The 19,438-nt window shown below is 40.9% G+C and overlaps 2 protein-coding genes across 3 annotated transcripts in view; one reads left to right on the forward strand and one right to left on the reverse strand.

Moving 5' to 3' along the window:
• LOC308478401 (cytochrome P450 2J4-like) overlaps window positions 1–19,438 on the reverse strand; it is a 439,957-nt gene that overhangs the window by 160,698 nt on the left and 259,821 nt on the right. The gene's annotated exons all lie outside the window — the stretch shown is intronic.
• LOC308478393 (cytochrome P450 2C39-like) overlaps window positions 1–19,438 on the forward strand; it is a 60,192-nt gene that overhangs the window by 9,180 nt on the left and 31,574 nt on the right. Inside the window, exons 5-6 of one of the 2 annotated variants that reach the window (XM_081008082.1) lie at window positions 13,098–13,274; window positions 14,390–14,531. In XM_081008082.1, coding sequence (XP_080864208.1) covers window positions 13,098–13,274; window positions 14,390–14,531 — 319 coding nt within the window. The remainder of the gene's footprint in view (window positions 1–13,097; window positions 13,275–14,389; window positions 14,532–19,438) is intronic. The other variant, XM_081008083.1, reaches the window with a different exon arrangement.

Genomic DNA, 19,438 nt, shown 5'->3' on the forward strand with positions numbered 1-19,438 from the left:
TCTGTCTGAATTTTTTGCACTCCTTTCTGTCTCAATAATATTTTTTTAAACATTTTTTCCATCTCTTTTATATAAGTGTCTATAGAAATCCACAAATCCTTTTCTAATTTCTTTCGGATTATCTATTTCTTTTCCTTCCACTGTGATCTTCTTAATTGTATTCTGTTCCTTTCTCTTTTAAATCTGTCAGCCATGCCAACCACTTTCCAGATTTATTAGCATATTCAAAGTTCTTTTGTGGCATTCTTTTAATATTCCATTCTACTTCTCTTTTTTTTTAAAAAATGATATTTATTAAGAATTTTAAGATGGCAGGAAAAACAAAGAGAAAAAGAAGGGGGAAAAAGGAAAAAAAGACAAAAGAAAAACAAACCACAATCAAACAATACAAACTGATAAAAATCAAAATCAAAAAACGACAACAAAACACGTAACACATCACAATCAAAAAGCAAAAATAGACCACAAAAATTTAAAAACAAATCCAATATTCCCAAATCCTTAACAGTCTTTACCTTATTTCATCGACCTCCTCACTCCTCCCCTTTTTTGTGTTCTAGTTGTTAATTATCACAGCAAATCCTTTCCATTTTTCATAGTATTCTGTCATTAAATTACCTTAATCTATTTTAACCTTATCTTACTATAAAAGACCCTAAAACTTAAAACTTAGATCTTATTTATACCAATTTCTCATAACCACAACATATTCTTACATAATTCTTTTAACATTTCTGCTAAAGCCAACTAATTTCATTCCAACATTTTTCTAACATTCATCAATTTTATAAAACAATCCTAATAAAATATTTTAAAACTTTCTTCCAATCTTCATCCAATGTCTCTTCCTCCTGGTCCCGGGTTTTGTCAGTCCTTTCTATCCCATCCATCTAGCTCATTAACCTGGTAATCTTATGTCCGAGGCCCTTAAGTCTCTTCCATGTCCCTTCCGCAGATCTTCTTCATATTTATACCTGTACTTTACTTTGTCTCCTGCTCCTTTCACTCGTGGAAACTCCAACTTGACAGTATTTTTGTCCCTTCTCGACAAATCAGCCCCTTTTCCATAGTCCACACTAAACTCCATGTGGTATTTAAAAACATGTTTCAAAGTCCCTCCAGAGTTAAGAACCCCCACAACCCCAAACATCTCACGGCCCATTGCCAGACTTGAAAAGTCAAAACATCCCTGCATAGGGGGAGTCTATCCAACCCCCCATTTCCAAACCAAACAAAACTCTATCTCTCCAAATCTGGCTTTTTCCAAGTTCATTTGTCAGATCCAACAACTCATGTTCCTGCTGGGCCACAGCTCCCTCCATCTCTGCCACCCGAGGTCCAGCAACATCCTCCTCCCTCATCTGATCTGTCAGAGCACACTCCTGAGTTGGTTCCTGGGTGGGTTCTACATAGTTACTCACTACCTGTCCAAAATTTCTGATCGCAACAGTCATCAAGTCCGTCTTCTCATGTAACTGTTCCAGTAAGGCACTTGTTTTGCAGAAAGCACGCACCAGAGCTTCTGAATACATTGTTATACAAGGTCAGAAGTCTATTCCCATGATCTTAATCTGTTGCAGCTGCAGAGCTCCCCGGTTCAAATTTAGTAACAGTTTCACAGGCTCCCTCTAGGGGAAGAACTTCTATTTGTATCCATCTCTTTTCTTTTTCTTTTTCTTTTAATAGCAGATCTAACAACAAGGTTTCCTTTTTCAGATATTTTGTCGATATTTGTTCCTTTAAAATGCGAAGGAGAACAATGGAATTACTATGTTTCTCTTCTTTTAACTGTCTGTCAAAGACGTTTGTCTATAGTCAATGAACTTCCCAAAAACGTCAGTCCTGACACCCCGCTCCCAGGTTCAAGACGGTGGAAAATTACTTTTCTTTACACTCTCTTCTGCAGGTTTAAACAGTCCGGAAAAAATCCCCCCTCTTCTCCTGCTTCCGAAGGGGGTTCAACAATTTAAAATGATGAAAGTTAATCCTTTACAAACAATTTTCTGAACTCTAGTTTGCCATGTCTTTGCTTTAATCTATCTACAAGAAACGGAAGGCTGACTTCCTGTTTAGACCTTCCCGTTTCAGTGCCAAGTTAAGAAGAATTTCTTAGTCCAATTTTCCTTTCTACTCACAAGTCGTTGTTTAAAGTCCAATTGTCCGAATTTAAGCTACTCACGGGTAGTTGTTTTAATAGCCAAATTGTCCCAGGAAAAAGGCAGCACTCTCCGGCAACGGCTGTGCGGCTTCGCTCCACGGAAGAAGCAGTTGACTCTCAGCACCGCGCCACTTGCCCCTCTTTGCTCCGGAGCCCGTAACTGGGTTCCTTTACGAGTGGGGGGGGGCGTGAAAGGTGCCCGCCGAGTCCCATGGTCACAGGCTTCATCCGCCTGTGATTTTTCAAAGGGTCCCCGCTTCGCCGTAGTGGGAAAGACCCGTTTTCCGTGGAGCCAGTCCCTCCGGATCAGAGGGAATCCCCCATTACCGATGGCGCCACCCCGGAAGTCCCCTAGTCCATTCTACTTCTCGATTTATTATCTTTTTTAAAAAAATAATTTTTATTAAATTTCCAATTAACAAGCTAATCATATCACATTAATTCCAAATTATACCAATACATAATAAACTCCAAATATTTAGCCGAATTTTTGTTGGGGGTACCCATGCTTCGAGCTCAGAAAGGGTCCAATCATCTCATATTTCTGCTGCTTTGATGTTCACAAGTCCCATTTTCCATCTCTTTGTTGTTATCCTTTACAAACCCCATCTTCCAATCTTCTTGTTGTTATCATTTTTCTTCTTAATAACCTCTGAGTTATCTCCACAAGCGAGTTGAAGCAAACATTATTATAGTCCTGTGTGGGTTTTCACGTTGATCCAAAAGTCCTATTCAAACAGCAGGCACGATTTCAGTTCCCATAAAATACAGTCCAAGCGTCTGCTCATTAACTTTCCCAGACCAGTTGCTCCATAAATCAGCCTTTCCAGGGGAGTTGTTGCCAATTCAGCCGTGGAATTCAGATATGATAACAAAACCGTAGCACCTCTCCCCCTTTGACTGTAAATCTTGCAACCAAGTCTGTCTCATAATGGCAGTTCCCCATTAGAACTGCGTCACACCAAAAGCCTTTCGTTTCCTTTCCAGATCTTCCGCAAAACAAAGTCTTTGGTTAATAATTTTGTTTCCACACAGTTTATTTTCCCATCTCACTTGCTATCAATCATGTGGCGGTTCTTCTTGGGGGGGGGGGGTTGTTAGGTAAATCATAAAGGTCTGGCACCATAAAATGTAAAAATGTCAAAGTCCTTCTACTCCAATGTCCACATCAGCTAAGTCAGAAGCAGGAAGGGGAGAGTGGGTAAACAATTTCTTCTTCTTACTCAGCTTTCCTCCAAATAAAATAAAATAAAATAAAATAAAATAAAGAACCAGATAATAGCAAATATTTCTATTTCATTTTGGGCTTGGCAGTTTCTCAAAATGCTGCTTTGGCATGTAAAAAATAAAGAAGAAAAAATTCCACCATGAGGCTTCTTAACAGTTAACTACGCAGTTCTCTAAAAACTAAAGTAATAAGTTTCCAGGAAGACTCTCCTCCTGCAGTCCCAGAAACCCACAAAAAAGACAAAAAAAACCCTAAATAAGGGCTTTCGCCCCCCTCCTTTGTTTAATACACAGTCTTAAGTAAAGTGTTTATATTAAATTAAATATTCCGCTGTAGGACAACTCACTGTTTTTTGTTCCGTGGGTACTTCTTGCATATAAATAAGATCCCAGTCGGGGCTGACCTCCTTTTTACCACCCTGCTGCTTCCGAATCATTCTTAATCCCTTTTTTCCAACTATTTCCACCAATTAAATCCGGATTTTTTACTGTTTCTGAATCTACCGCTGTGCCAGGTAAGCTTGAGGCTGCGCTTCTCGAGGGTAGAAAATGGTGTCCAGCGCCGGTGTCTTAATCTCGCTGCTCTTTTTGCTCCTAAAAGGGGCTTTTCAGGCAGCGGAGAGACTGCTCCTCGGCTAGCTGGGAACCTGCCCTCAGGATCTTCCTCCTGAGGTTTTTGGGGGCTTGCGACGCCCTTGCAAAGCCCCCATTTCCCCCCAAAAAGCTGGATTCTCCCCAGAGGGCTGAATCCCGCTTGCACTTGGCTCCATGGTAAACCGGAAGTCTCATTACTCTGAGACCTCTTGGCTAGCATTTATTTATATGGGGATTGGCTCTATTCTCCGCCCTCTCACCTCAGATTGCCATGATGCAAACCCAGGATATGTATTTCTCTTATTTAATATTCTTTGTTATTGGGAACAAAGTTCTTGTAAGGAAAGGCAATGGAAGAAACCCAACCTCCGAAGTGTTTGCTAGAGAGGTTTATTCGGAAAATAGAAGTAATTTATCTTTAATGAGAAAACTAGGAAAGAGGAAAACTCCCTTCTTAAAGGTTTAATAATAATAATAATAATAATTTATTATTTATACCCTGCCCATCTGGCTGAGTTTCCCCAGCCATTCTGATCGGCTTCGAATCAAGTGATAAAAAATACAGAATTAAATATTAAAAACTTCCCTAAACAGGGCTGCCTTCAGATGTCTTTTAAAGATAAGATAGCTACTTATTTCCTTCACATCTGAAGGGAGGGCATTCCACAGGGCAGGTGCCACTACCGAGAAGGCCCTCTGTCTGGTTCCCTGTAACCTCACTTCTCGCAATGAGGGAACCGCCAGAAGGCCCTCAGCACTGGATCTCAATTTCTGGGCTGAACGATGGGGATGGAGTCGCTCCTTCAGGTATACAGGACCAAGGCCGTTTAGGGCTTTAAACGTCAGCACCAACACTTTGAATTGTGCTCGGAAACGTACTGGGAGCCAATGCAGATCTCTCAGGACCGGTGTTATGTGGTCCCGGCGGCCACTCCCAGTCACCAGTCTAGCTGCCACATTCTGGATTAATTGCAGTTTCCGGGTCACCTTCAAAGGTAGCCCCATGTAGAGCGCATTGCAGTAGACCAAGCAGGAGATAACTAGAGCACGCACCACTCTGGCGAGACAGTCCGCAGGCAGGTAGGGTCTCAGCCTGCGTACCAGGTGGAGCTGGTAGACCACTGCCCTGGACACAGAATTAACCTGCGCCTCCACGGACTGCTGTCGGTCCCAGGCTGCGCACCTGGTCCTTCAGGGGTGCAGTTTCCCCATTCAGGCTCAGGGAGTCCCCCCCACACACGTTCGCCACCTGTCCCCCCAAAACAGTACTTCTGTCTTGTCAGGATTCAACCTCAATCTGTTAAGCATCCTCCATCCTCCAACCACGTCCAGGCACTCACACAGGACCTTCACTGCCTTCACTGGTTTTGATTTAAAAGAGAGTTAGAGCTTGATGTCATCTGCATACTGATGAACACCTAGCCCAAACCCCCTGATGATCTCTCCGAGCTGCTTCATATAGGTATTAAAAAGCATGGGGGAGAGGACGGAACCCTGAGGCACCCCACGTGAGAGAGCCCAAGGGTCTGAGCACTCACCCCCCAACACCACTTTCTTAACACAGCCCAGGAGAAGGGAGCGGAACCACTGTATAACAGTGCCCCCAGCTCCCAGCCCCTCTAGACGGTACAGAAGGATGTTACGGTCAATGGTGTCAAAGGCCGCTGAGAGATCCAGCAGAACTAGGAAACAGCTCTCATCTTTGTTTGATTTTTTTGAAGGAAGATATGGGCATTACTTGACTGGGGAATAAAATAAAATAAAATAAAACGGCATTGCAAGATTTTGAGGACTGCATATTTCAAAGGCTGGCTGTGTTTCGGGCTTCCAGTTTCCGTCGCGAACAGACAGGGAGCTCGGAAAATCTCCAGAGGAGATTTCCGAGTAATACAGGGGCTTGGGGGTGTTGCAAGGGCACTGCACCCCCCAAAAATCTCAAGGGGGAGACCCTTGGGGGAGAGATACCCAGCCGTGTGGAAGCGGTTTGCTGTTTTTCGGGGGTTTTTTTTCTTGGAAGATCTTGAGGCAGCGAAACTGCAAGCACAAAGGGAATGCAACGACCCTGTATTACGATGCCTCTGGCTCCCACTGAAGAAGGCGACGGACCTCCAAAACTGTAAGAACGGAACCCTTAGTGTGAGTAGACTTTGTTACTGGAAAAACTTTTGAAAATACACTAAGAGAACGTCGGATGTCAGACGATTTAACTTAGGAATTCACCTCGGTAAAGGGTTAAAATGGCGCAGGCTACAAAGTCGCAAGGTGGAGGAAAGAAGTATCCCCTCGCCTGACTGAGTGAACACAAAGTAAATATCTCGGGTTTCTTTGTGGGGAACTAAAGAATTTGAAACATTCCACCGCAAGGAAACATTGTTTACTCCTTTTGGGGGAGGCAGACAAAAAAAAAGAGAGAGAGTCATTTAAAAACGGAGCCTCTTAGAACTGTTTAAAAGGACAGCTGGGAACACGCTTCAAAGAAACTAAAGAGGTATTTGAAAAAGAACTTTTCCTAACCTTCATAATTTTGGGACCTAACCGTTGCTCCTGGGATTTATTCAACGCATGTTTATTTGGAATATTAATCTGAAGAACCATAGGATCTTTTGAACTCTAGAACTTTCTGCAAAGGCTGTATTTTTGCCCTGCCCATAATACTTGGGGTCTCTTTTTGTCTCTCTTTTTCTCTCTCCTCTTCCCTCTTTATACTCTCTCTTCCCCCTCATGTTTCCTCATAGTATTTAGGATATTTATATCCCTGTTTTAAATAAGAAAATTATCTGGTTATTTTGTTCTATTCCCCCCCCCTTTTCTCTTTTTTCCCCCTTTTTCCCCCCTCTCTCTTCCCTCGTTCCAATTTGTTTGCTTCCTCTCTGCCTTCCCTCCCCTCTTTTTCTACCACTTTCCACTATAATAACACAACTAACAGCATATCCCCCCTACCCTCAATTTTGAGGAAAATCTAACCTGACCCCTCCAGGTTGAGCAAGACCAGTATTTAATCCAAGGCGTCTTTCTACGCTTCGAGATGAATAACCAAATGATTTATTATTTGAAATAAACACTGAGAACTTCTTGAACTATTTGAAATAAAACACTGAGAACTTCTTGAAATACCCACATCTTTCCTAGGATTGCAAAGGAAACTAGTAAAAATTAGAACCAAAGGTAACAGAAAACGGTGAAAGTTTGATATATTTCCCCTGAAATGGATTAGGCCGACAAGTGGCTGAAAAATACAGAGACTGAGCTATTTTCTGGATGGTAAAAAGGAAATATTGTCTTTGACCTGTACCTTTTACTTTGTTCTTCTCTTCCTTCTGTGTTGAAACAATTATACTAACATATTAACATAACCTAAATTTATGATAACAAAAGACTACTGGGAGAGCCAGTGAGATTGGATAATTCTGAACAAGTCATTGAAAAATCTCTTTTTTGGGGGGGGATGCAAAGTGTTGTAAGAATATGATATAAGATATAAGAACATATAAATAAAGGGGTTGTATTTGCAGAGAGGGTAGAAGAAAGATTGTGAGCCCCCTAGGGGGAGAGAGTAATAAGTAAACTACTGAGAATTAAACCATAAAATGTTGGGGAAGAATGGGAAAAAAGCAGGAGGGACACCAGGAGAGAGAAAGGCATCCCGACAGGAGGAAATTAGAGATTTAGACATTTTATGGTTAAAGATCAAAGAGGAATTTAAGCAAAATGAATTACACATGGAAAGTAAATTAGGAGAAATACAGGAACAGATAGATAAGAAAATAGAAAGTGTGGTAGGAGAACTCTCCAGAAAGGTACAAGATCTGACAACCAAGTCAAAAATAATTGAGGAAATCAATAAAAGAACCCAAAAAGATCTGAGAGACCAAAAGAAAGAAACAGAAAATTAAAGGAAGAAGTAAAAGATTTAAATAAAATGCAAGATCAATTGTTGGACAATTTAGCCATGACAGAACTCCGTCAGAAACAACTTAATTTAAAATTCCGAGGAGTGGTGGAAGAGGTAAACGAGGATATAAGAGGGAAAATGGTTAAAGAACTCGCAAAGTGGTTGGAAATAAAAGAAGAACAAGTTGCGTACACGATAGAAAGTGCGTTTAGAATAAGAGGGAAATCGCAACGAATTAAATAAAAAAAAATCCCCGGTGACTGTTTAGTAATATTTAACTCATTGGAAATGAGGAACACTATACTAAGAACAAGCTACAGAAGAAAGTTAATGATTGGAGGCTGTCCAATTATTGTCTTTAAAGAAATTCCAATTAGGATTCTGCGCAAAAGGGAAGGATATAGACAATTAAAAAATGTCCTAAAGAGAAATACAATACAGTATAAATGGGAATTCCCAGAAGGGATTTCCTTTTTCTACAAGAATAAAAAGTTCAAACTGATAGATACACAAGAAGCGGGAAAGTTTTTGAGAAGATACGAAAAAGACCTGGGTAAAGAAAAAGAAAGATCTGGAGGAGAGGAAAAAAACGTGGGAGGTGGGGGGGGAGGGGAGAGAAGGAGGCCGAGGGAGTGGAGGGGGGTGAGGTAGAAGCAGGGGAGGAAGCGGAGGACGCGGGATCGGGAGAGGAGGAGGAGGAGGAAGAGGTGGAAACTATTGGAAATAGAGGCACCAGAATTTAAATCGGAAATTAGGATAAAGTGTAATTAGTCGAAATGACCCTTAAATTTCTGTCGTGGAATGTGAACGGTTTTAATGAAAAGTCCAAGAGAAATAAATTTGAGAAAATCATAAGGAAAAAAAATATTGATGTGATTTGTTGCCAGGAAACACATGTTGCCAAAAAACACAAACATATTTTAATAAATAAAAAGTTGGGAATAGAATTTATCAATTCAGACTCAAAGAAGAAAAGAGGGGTGGTAACTTATGTGAAAGAGAAATTGGAACCTAAACTGATATGTAAGGATGAGGAAGGAAGAATCCTAGGAGTACAAATCAACTACCAGGGAGAAAAACTTAATGTGGTAACGGTCTATGCGCCAAATACAAACAAAATGGAGTTTTTCAAAAAAATGGAACAAGTTTTATTAGATCTAGAGAATCACAAATTGATTCTACTTGGAGATTTAAATGGAGTGCCAAAACCAGAATTAGATAGAAGCTCGAAAAGGAAGAACTTAAATCAAGGGAAACTTCCGAGATCGTTTATTGACCTTGAGGAAAACTTAGATTTAATAGATATATGGAGATTCAAAAACCCCATGACCAAACAATTCACACATTTCTCAGAGCCGCATCAGAGCTGGAGTAGATTGGATCAGATATGGATATCAAGAGAATTAACAATAAGAGTGTCGAAATGTGAGATACTACCCAGAACACTATCTGATCACAACCCAATAATATTACACTTAAATTGGAAGACCCAGGGTATCTACAGATGGAGAATGAATGATTATTTATTTGAAAAAGAAGAAGTCATTGATAAGGCTAAAATTACTTTAAAAGACTATTTTGATTTAAATATTAATAAGGAGACTAACATGGATATAGTTTGGGATGCCAGCAAGGCAGTGTTAAGAGGTTTTTTGATACAACAAAATAGTCAAAGAAGAAAGGAGAGAGAACAAAAAAAGGAAGAGCTAATCACTCAATTGAGAGAATGTGAAAAGAATTTGATAGAAAAGCCGAGTGATGAAGGGAACAAGCAACTGTATAAGATGATACAAGCACAATATTCAACATTAATAAATCAAGAGGTAGAATGGGGAATTAAGTTAATGAAACAAAAATTTTTTGAATCTGCAAATAAAACTGGAAAGTTCCTGGCGTGGCAGTTGAGGAAAAGAAGAAAACAAAATCTTATTAATAAAATAAAAGTAGAAGACCAAATCTTGGAAGACCCTAATGAATAAAAAAGAGCTTCCTTAAATTCTATGAAAACCTATATAAAAGAGAAGAAGAAGATGAAATAGAAATGGGAAAATATCTAGAAGAAAACAGAATCAACAGTATATCGGAAGAGGAAAGAAATTTATTAAATAAACCCATAAAAACAGAAGAAATTCAAGAGGCAATAAAGAGGATGAAACTGGGGAAAGCCCCAGGCCCAGATGGATTGTCAGCCAAGTATTATAAAGTCCTAGAAGAACTTATTACACCAGTGCTATGTGAAGTAATGAACGAGATTTTAAGAGAAGGAAGAACACCAGCGTCATGGAAAGAGGCATACATTACGCTGATACCGAAACCTGACTCGGATAGGCTGAATATTAAGAATTACAGACCGATTTCACTATTGAATAATGATTATAAGATCTATGCAGATATAATGGCGACTCGACTTAAAAAATGCCTAGTTAATCTTATCCATACCGACCAGGCTGGTTTTTTACCCAATAGGCAAATAAAAGACAACATAAGACATACAATAAATATCATTGAGTACTTAGAATGCAAAAACGAAATCCCTGCAGCTTTACTGTTTATTGATGCCGAAAAGGCATTCGATAATGTATCCTGGCGTTTTCTTATAAAATGTTTGGAAATGACAGGGATAGAGGGCACATTCCTGGAAGGAATAAAAGCAATTTACTCACAGCAAAGTGCTAAACTAATTATTAATAATAACTTAACAGAACCCTTTGAAATCTCGAAGGGTACTAGGCAGGGGTGCCCTCTGTCACCTCTTCTGTTTATTATGATGTTAGAGATAATTACAAATAAGATAAGAAAAACTTCAGAGATACGCGGAATAAAAATAGGAGTGAAAGAATACAAATTGAAAGCTTATGCTGACGACCTTATGTTGTCTTTGGAGGATCCAGAAGAGAGTGTCAGTAAGGTGTTAGATCTGTTAGAAGAATTCGGAAAACTATCCGGTTTTAAATTAAACAGAACAAAAACTAAAATGTTGATTAAAAATGTAGAAGAGAAGGTAAAAAACCACTTTGAATCTCAGACTGGAATTAAAGTAACCAAAAAAGTAAAATACCTTGGAATCTGGTTAACGACAAAGAACATTAATTTGATGGAAGATAATTATACAACCGCATGGAAAGAAATAAGGAAGGACTTAGATACCTGGAATAGAATAAAGCTATCCTGGTCGGGGAGAATGGCGGCAATAAAAATGAGTCTATTACCGAAACTGCTATTCTTATTTCAGAATATACCAATAATCAGGGGAACATCAATATTCAAGGGCTGGCAGAAAATACTTTCTAAATTCATCTGGCAAGGAAAAAGGCCGAGAATTAGATTCAAATTACTCACAGACCAAAGAGATAGAGGAGGATTCGCAGTCCCAAATTTAAAGTTATATTATGAAGCCTCATGCCTCTGTTGGGTCAAGGATTGGATTATTATAAAAAATAAAGATCTGCTAGATTTAGAAGGATTTGATTTAAGATTCGGTTGGCACGCTTACCTATGGCGTAATAAGGGAAAGATCCATAAAGGATTTTCTAACCATATCTTCAGAGGGCCATTACTGGAGGTGTGGGAAAGAAATAAAAAATTATTGGAACAGAATACCCCTTGGTGGCTTTCGCCAATCGATATCCTGACAATAAAAAAAAAAATATCGAAGGAGAAAGATGGACCTACGAAGATTTATTAGTAAAAACAGAGACCGGTTGGAGGATTAGGCCATTTGAAGAAATAAAGAACAAATTGACAGGTTGGATCCAATTTCATCAAATCAACTCTATCTGGACCGAGGATTAAAAAAATGGGATAAGTGAGAAAAAATCTAGATTCCAGATTGAAATATTAGAAAGTAAAACAAAACTCCTATCGAAAATGTATAGCCTGTTGCTTGAATGGGACACTAAAGATGAAGAAGTAAAGGAGGTAATGGTGAGATGGGCAATGGACTTTGGGTATAACATAGAGTTTGATAAATGGCAGGCACTATGGAATAAAGGTATGAGATTCTCGGCATGCACAACACTCAGGGAAAATATGTACAAAATGATGTACAGGTGGTACGTAACGCCCGTAAAACTGGGAAAAATATATAAAACTGGTGATAAATTATGCTGGAAGTGCAAGATTAAGGAGGGCGATTTTTATCATATGTGGTGGTTGTGCGAGCCTATTAGAAAATTTTGGGAATCTATTTACAATGAACTAAAAAAAATCTTTAAATATACCTTTATAAAGAGACCTGAAGCCTTTTTGCTGGGGATAATTGGAGAGGAAATCAGAAAGGAAGATCAAACACTCTTTCAGTACGCAACAGTGGCCGCCAGAACTCTAATAGCGCAGAATTGGAAGACACCAAGAATCCCAACCATAAATGAATGGCAATCGAAACTACTCGACTATCTAGAATTGGCAAAAATGACACAGAAAATAAGAAATCAAAAAGACACAAAGTTTAATAAAGATTGGAATAAATTCATGGCATACATGGAAACAGAGGTAAAAAAAAACTAAAAAACACAGTAGGTGCGATATAACACTTGTGATGTAAAGAATTTTTTTTTTGAGGAAAAGAAACTGCAGATAGAAAATTTTATAACACATTCCGAAACCGAGATGAAGGGAAGTCAGTCAGTGTTGTGTGTTAAGTAGTTAATGTAGTTAATTTGTTGTTGTCTTATGTCAGGAGTATATATATATATATATTTATATATATATTTTTCTTTATTTAGTTTTTTTTTGGTGTGAATGTGTTGTGTTTGTCTTTTTTGTTTGTATGATGTTATAAAATAAAATTTATATTAAAAAAAAAACAAAAACAAAAACAAAAACAAAGGCTGGCTGTGTTTCAATTTGCATATTAGGCAAATTTACTCTTAAATGTGAACTGACTTGAATGTCTCCCCATCTGTATTCTCCAGCAACCCCCCACCTCCCAACAAATGGCCTGGGATTGTGCCCAGTTTTGAATGAAGCCTGGGAGCTAGAAAAATACTTTGACCCCTAGTTTTCTTTCACATATTCGGCTAGAGATATTTCCCAGAACCAGTCATTCTGAGATTCAAGAGAAGCTGCGGACTCCTACCTTCTTCTCAGGGAGACTCAAACTAATGTGTTAGCTCTGAAGAATAACCCGGGTCATGTTTTAAGTGCTAATTCAAATGAATTGACCCATGAACTGCATGACCAAGCTTCCTCATGGTAATGACGGCATGTCTGATTTCTTTCCTTTAGCTTTGTGAAATTCTCCCATGGCTCATGAAACATCTCCCAGGGCCCCACAAGAAGGCCTTGTCCTGCTCAGAGATGGTGTTTTCATTTGCAAAGGAGGAGATAGAGAAGCATAAGGAGAATCAGTCTCTGCATGAGCCACAGGATCTCATTGATTTCTATCTACTTCAGATAGAGAAAGTAAGTATCTGCTTTGACACTGAATGCTGCTCATCCAAGGAATCATTATATTTCCTGTTATAAGTGAATACTAATCTCTTCCAAGGACACCAATATTTTTTTCCTGAATCTCAGTTGAAATTGACATTGAGTTACTTTTTTCCAGATTTATTGGATTATTATTTTTCTTAGTGAGTTGTGCAAACCACTATTCTGAATAATTTTATTATTATTATTATTAGGGTAGTGGGCACTGGAGATCTGTTGATGGATCCAACAGGGCAGTGGGCAAAAACCTTTGAAAACCCCTGTAAAACTCATGGGAACATACTCACCACTGAAATGTTGCCCGTGGTGCCCAAACAGTAAGAATGAAGAGCTTGGATTTGATACCCCGCTTTATCACTCCCCGAAGGAGTCTCAAAGCGGCTCACAATCTCCTTTCCCTTCCTCCCCCACAACAAACACTCTGTGAGGTGAGTGGGCCTGAGAGACTTCAGAGAAGTGTGACTAGCCCAAGGTCACCCAGCAGCTGCATGTGGAGGGGAGGAGACGCGAACCTGGTTCCCCAGATTACGAGTCTATTGCTCTTAACCACTACACCACACTGGCTCTCAAAGAATGCCCAAATAGTATGAATGACCAACTCACCAAGTGTATTGTGGCAGCTGTTTCATTACCCACATTACAATGCATAGCAAGAGGAAAAATCACTCCTCACTTTCATCAGCAGGGGACCAAACAAATCCTAAAGAAAATGTTCCTAAACTAAATATGATTTCAAACTCCTGCCTCATTTATTTCTACACTAGAAAGGTCAAAATATTTTTTCTTCTTGCCTTCCTCATGCAAGATTTCACCAAACGCTTGCAAGATCTCACTGTCCTCACTCTTGTTGTTAGCACATTGTGGGCACTGCTGTATGACTAAAGTAAGGGAGGTGGCAGTGACAGCAGGGCAGTGGAGGTAGCACCTTCTTATTTCTCCTCAGGCAGTGTAAGAGGACCCCTCACCCCTCATGAAGCATGTGTTGGTGGTATGCTAATAGGAGCAGGGGGAGTAAGTTAAAATAAGTGCTGAAGGACAGATTGTAATGCATGTAAACGACACGTCACTTTCCCCGTTTTCAAAATCAGAGCAAAAACGACCCAGAGTCCACCTATGATGAAGAAAATATGGCTTTTAGTATTTCTGGGCTCTTTGTAGCAGGGACAGACACAACCACCAGTTCTCTGAAATGGGCACTTCTCCTCCTGGCAAGTCATCCAGATATCCAAGGTGAGAGAGGGAGACCTGTGCACGGCTTCCTTTGATCTCTAGAGTGGACTGTAATTCTTGTGTCAGTTAATTGTTATTGATTATTGAAGTTCTTCCTGATGTTTAGTGGAATCTCTTTTCTTGTAACTTGAAACCATGGGTTCGAGTCCTACCCTCTGGAGCAGGAGAAAACAAGCTTGCTCCATCTTCCATGTGATGGCCCTTAAAGTACAGTGGTACCTTGGGTTAAGAACTTAATTCCTTTTAGAGTTCCGTTCTTAACCTGAAACTGTTCTTAACCTGAGGTACCACTTCAGCTAATGTGGCCTCCCGCTGCTGCCACCACCCAATTTCTGTTCTCATCCTGAAGCAAAGTTCTTAACCTGAGGTTCTATTTCTGGGTTAACAGAGTCTGTAACCTGAAGCGTCTGCAACCTGAGGTACCACTGCATCTGAAGATGGCTATCATCTCTCCTCTCCTCTTCTCTAGGCTAAACTTACCCAGCTCCCTCAACTTATAAGGCTTGGTTTCTAGACACTTGATCATCTTGGTTGCCTTTCTCTGCACACGTTCCAATTTGTCAATTTCCTTTTTAAACTTGGGTACCCAGAACTGCACACAGAACTGTGGTCTGAACAAGGCAGAAGTGAGCAGGAATATGACTTCCCTATACTCTTTATTCTGTGAACTACCCTGAGACACCCAGGTATAGGGCGGTATATAAATGTAATTAACAACAACAACAACACTTATGCTGATGCAGCCTAGAATAGCATTGGCCTTTTTTCCTGTTGCATCATACTGTTGACTCATGTTGAACTTTTTTTCCAATTTTTTAATTAGTTTTCCACATTTATAACAAAAATGACGTTAGAAAACACACAACAAATAAAAACACATTTCAATACAAAAAACTTAACACAAAAACCAATTACTTCTTCAGCTACCTAATCTTCATAACATTGTTAACTGACTTCCTAGAATACCCTCTAACTGAATTTCCTTATATCACTTGTATAACAGTTCTCCAAATTCATATTTCTAATAATATTAACTCCTATCATTTACTAACCTCTTCTCCTTTATTAATATTCTAATCCTTGATATTTACTAACACATGTTCTTATTCTACCCCTAAGCCTATTCGTTACTTCCAAGAATTTTCTATTTATCTTATATCACAATATTTAGCTAAATATTCTTTAAATTTCTTCCAATCTTTATGTATCTCCTCCTCTTTCTGGTCATGGATTCTTCCAGTCAGGTCGGCCAGCTCCAGAAAGTCCAACATCTTCATCTGCCATTCTTCTATTGTTGGTATCTCTTGCGATTTCCAGTTTTTGGCTAATAGCAGTCTTGCCGCTGTAGTGGCATACAAAAACAATCTAACATCTTTTCTGGGCAATTCCAATTCTATTATTCCAAGTAGAAAGGCTTCTGGTTTCTTAATAAATGTATTTTTCAACATTTTTTTCTACTCATTATAAATCTTTTCCCAGAAGTCTTTCACCTTGGGAGACATCCACCACATATGATAAAAACGTACCTTCTTTTTCTTTGCATTTCCAACATAGATTGTCATTTGTGTGATAAATATTTGCTAATTTTGCTGGGGTTAAGTACCATCTATACATCATTTTCACAATATTTTCTTTTAATACAGTACCTGCAGTAAACTTAACCCCTTTCTTCCACAACCTTTCCCAATCTTCCAACATTATATTGTTTCCAACATCTCTTGCCCAGTCAGTCACCACAGATTTAACTTGTTCATCCTTTGTATGCCATTCCATCAGGAAATTGTACATTTTAGAGAGATTTTTAACATTGGTATCTAACAATTCCATTTCCAATTTGGATTTTTCTGTCGCAAAACCATTTTTCTTATCAAGTTTATACAATTCATTAATCTGATAATATTGCAACCATCCATCCAATTTATCTTTAATTTGGTCAAATGGTCTCAATTTAAATCCTTCATTATCGTCCAAGAATAAATCTGTATATTTCAACCATTTACACTCCATATCCAGCTTTTTCTGTGCCTTTGCTTCCATTGGTGAAAGCCACCTGGGTGTTCTCCTTTCTAAGAGATCTTTATATCTTATGCAAACATTATATAGTGATTTTCTAATTACATGATTTTTGAAACCTTTATGAGCCGGTATCTCATCATACCATAGATATGCATGCCACCTGTGATGGGACGATGAGCTGCTTGTGTGTAAAATCCAAGTCCCTCAGAGTTTGGTCAAGTTTGCAAACCTCTGTCTGTAACGGAGCCCCTTAAACATGGCTCCGTCAGTCGCTGGCAGATTCCGACAGTGGTTGCTTTCGGAATCGCTTCCAACATAAAAGCTCCTTAACGGAAACACGTCTTCTGGACTCTCTGCGTGACAGTTTCCGGCGAGGAGTGGGTGTCCCTACAGGAGGTCCTGAAACCTCCCCACTGTTTTCGCTGGAAGTGTCTCTGAGCCATCCCTCCAGCTCCCTTTCCCTCAGCTCACCTCCTCTCCCCCTACTGGTTCCCTCTTCAGCTGCTGAGTCTCTCCCAACCTGTGTGAGCCCTTTCACCTCCCTTCCTTCCGATGGCAGTTCCCTGACATCCACCTCCCCTCCAGGGCCCCCTTCACCCCCTCCCGCCCCCTCCTCTACGGGCGGTGAGGAGGCAAAACCCCGGAATGAACTTCCTTCATCTTCCGATGTCTCGAACACTTCTCTCCACCTGTTGCGGTTCCTGGTCTCGAAGTACTCCTCCTCCTCAGAGTCCATCTCCCCTTCCCCTTCCGAGTCCGGGAATCCTTCCAACTCCTCCTCCTCATCGGTGGTCCCCAAGTATTCCCTCCGGAACCTCTCCACAGGCTGAGGTTTCCTTGGGAACCTTTGATGGAACGTTTCTATCAATACCTCGTCATTGATATCTTCTGCCATTACCCAAGTGTTTTCTGACTCCGGTTCTCCTTCCCACGCTACCAAATACTCCACCTGATCCCCCTTCCACCTGGCGTCGAGGATTTCTGCCACATGGCTGCTGCATTCCCTTTCTTCTATGACCGGTCCCCAAGTGGCCATCCCTTCTTGTCCCCCCTCATACGGTGACAGTAACGACCTGTGAAATACTGGGTGCAGTTTCATGTGGTTGGGTAACTGGAGCCTGAAAGCCACTGGGTTGACCTGTTGAATGACCTCAAAGGGACCCAATCTCCTGGGTCTTAATTTCTTACAACCTCCTTTGAACGGCAACCCTTGGGTTGACAGCCACACCCTATCTCCCACCCTTATGGTTTCACCTTCCCTTCGGTTCTTGTCTGCCTGCCTCTTGTATTCTTCCTTCGCCCTTTCTAAGTTGAGTTGGAGCTGACGATGGATTGCTTCCATTTCTTCTACAAAATGCTCGGCTGCCGGGACGCTCCAATTAATAAATGCCTCCATCACCTGAACGCTTCATGAATGGCTAGTAGTTCTCGGTCATACACCGTGTAGTTCCTCTCAGATTTGTTCAGCTTTCGCGAAAAAAAGGCACACGGTCTCCACTCCGACTCCTCCTTGCCAGGCTGCAGAAGCACCGCCCCCACAGCCCGGTCTGATGTGTCCGTTTCCACTCGCATCGGTTTTTGTAAATCCACATGCAGGAGCTGTTCTTCCGAAGCGAACGCCCTTTTCAGCTCCTCAAAAGCTCGCTCCGCCTCCGCCGTCCAAACGAATTTCCTCTTACTGCTGAGACAGTCCGTAATGGGCGCCGTCAAGTGGGCAAAATTTCTGATGAACTTCCGATAGAAGTTTCCAAATCCAAGGAATCTTTGCACATCCTTCCTTGTTTTCGGTGTTTTCCATTCCAGTACCGCTTGGACCTTGCCAGGATCCATGGCCAATCCCTTGTCCGACAAGCGGTACCCCAGGAATTCCACCTCCTTGGCATGAAACTGACACTTCTCTAGCTTCACCCACAGCTGATTGGCTTGCAGTCTGCCCAACACTTCCCTGACGTCTTTTACATGCTGCTCCTCATTCTCTGAATATACTAACACGTCATCTAAGAAGGCCACACAATTCTTGTAAAGCAAAGGCCCCAGGACGTGGTTCATAAACGATTGAAAGCACGCGGAGCCTGCTTGTAAGCCGAAGGGCATAACTAAATATTCAAATGCCCCCAAAGGGGTGAACATGGTGGTTTTCCATTCATCCCCCTTCCTTATTCGTATCAGGTTGTACGCCCCCCTCAGGTCCAGTTTAGTAAAAATCTTTCCCTTCCTGACCCTTGTCAAAATGTCATCAATTCTGGGCATCGGGAAAGTCACTGGTTCTGACACTGCATTTAAGGCCCTGAAGTCCACTACAAGTCTAGGTTTGTCCGTGTTTTTTTTATCCACAAAAAACACTGGGCTGCCCCCCACCGCCCTGGACTCTCTGATGAACCCTCTCTTCAGGTTCTTGTCAATGAACTCCCTTAGCTCCTGCATCTCTCTGTCTGACATGGCGTACAGCTTGCCTACAGGGAGCTGTGCCCCAGGGAGTAAATTGATTTGACAGTCAAAGGGTCTATGTGGGGGTAGTTTGTCTGCCTCCCTCTCGCTGAAGACGTTGCTCAGGTCGGCGTATTGTTGGGGAACCTTCCCCTTCTCCGTTACTTCCGTCCCTGCTAGAGTGGCTCTGGCCCCTCCTTGAGCCTCCCGCTCTTTGCAGTGTTCTAGACAATGTGCTGACCCAAAGGAGACCACTCTCTGATGCCAGCCCACTAGCGGATCATGTAACGCTAGCCAGCTCATCCCCAAAATAATGGGAGCTCCTCCCAAGGTAGCCACATTAAATGCTATTAGCTCAGTGTGTCTTGCTACCCTCATTATCATTGGGACGGTCTGCTGGCTGACTTCTCCTCCCAGCAGCTCCCTTCCATCGATCGTGGTCACCTGCAAAGGGTTACTTAAAG

Source organism: Podarcis pityusensis (genome assembly GCF_964106645.2).
Source record: "Podarcis pityusensis genome assembly, chromosome: 5".
Classification (NCBI taxonomy): Eukaryota; Metazoa; Chordata; class Lepidosauria; order Squamata; family Lacertidae; genus Podarcis; species Podarcis pityusensis.